The 716-nt window shown below is 29.7% G+C and overlaps 1 protein-coding gene across 1 annotated transcript in view; it reads right to left on the reverse strand.

Annotated features, from left to right (window-relative positions):
* The window catches only part of LOC101500292 (probable aspartyl protease At4g16563), a 1,946-nt gene extending 1,437 nt beyond the window's left edge, over positions 1-509 (reverse strand). The window contains exon 1 of the mRNA XM_073364108.1: positions 3-509. Within this exon, the coding sequence (XP_073220209.1) occupies positions 3-241 (239 nt within the window). The 5' untranslated portion in view covers positions 242-509. The remainder of the gene's footprint in view (positions 1-2) is intronic.
* Positions 510-716: the final 207 nt, after the last annotated feature.

A 716-nucleotide genomic window follows, 5' to 3' on the forward strand; every position in this document is an offset into this window, starting at 1 on the left:
GAGTGTAATCACTTCCTGGTGAAAGTGGTAGATAAATTTGGTTTTTGTTATGATTATGACTATGGTGTTGATGGTGGAAGCGCGTTGAGGAACGAGTGGAGATGGATTTAAGAAGGTGGTGTGTAGTGTTGAATTGGGTTTTGGAAATTGAGTGTGTTAAGGGTAATAGAATGATTTGAGATGAGAGTGAAAAACAGAGTATGAAACAGAGGAAAAAGATGATGGGAGAAGAAGAAGCCATTAATTAATTAATTAATTAATTGATTAATTAAGAGAGAAGAGAGTAATAATAAGTTAGAGAGAGGAGAAGGAAGATTTGAATTGTGTTAAAGAGTAGAGTGAAGGAGGGAAGAGGAATGAATTATAAAGGAAAGTATGATGATTAATTAAAGGTACAATGTTGCTGGTGGCGGCCGCATTGTAGGACGATATTATCTTCTCTAGTTTTTTTTTTTTTTACATAATATCTTCTTTAGGTAATAAATGTTACTTTAAGAATTATAATTTAGATTTAGTTTACATATATTTTTTTCCATAGACAAAATAATGAGTTTGACCACATGTTGGTATGAGTGACACACATTTATAGTATATTTTCAAGTTAATATTCATATCGCCACGTCTATCCCATATTGTAATTTGTTTATAATATAAATTTTCTTATTTCATTTATCTTATAATGAATTTAGTGAAAAGTTTATTTTAAGATAACATTT

Source organism: Cicer arietinum, chromosome 8 (genome assembly GCF_000331145.2).
Source record: "Cicer arietinum cultivar CDC Frontier isolate Library 1 chromosome 8, Cicar.CDCFrontier_v2.0, whole genome shotgun sequence".
In the NCBI taxonomy this organism is placed as follows: Eukaryota; Viridiplantae; Streptophyta; class Magnoliopsida; order Fabales; family Fabaceae; genus Cicer; species Cicer arietinum.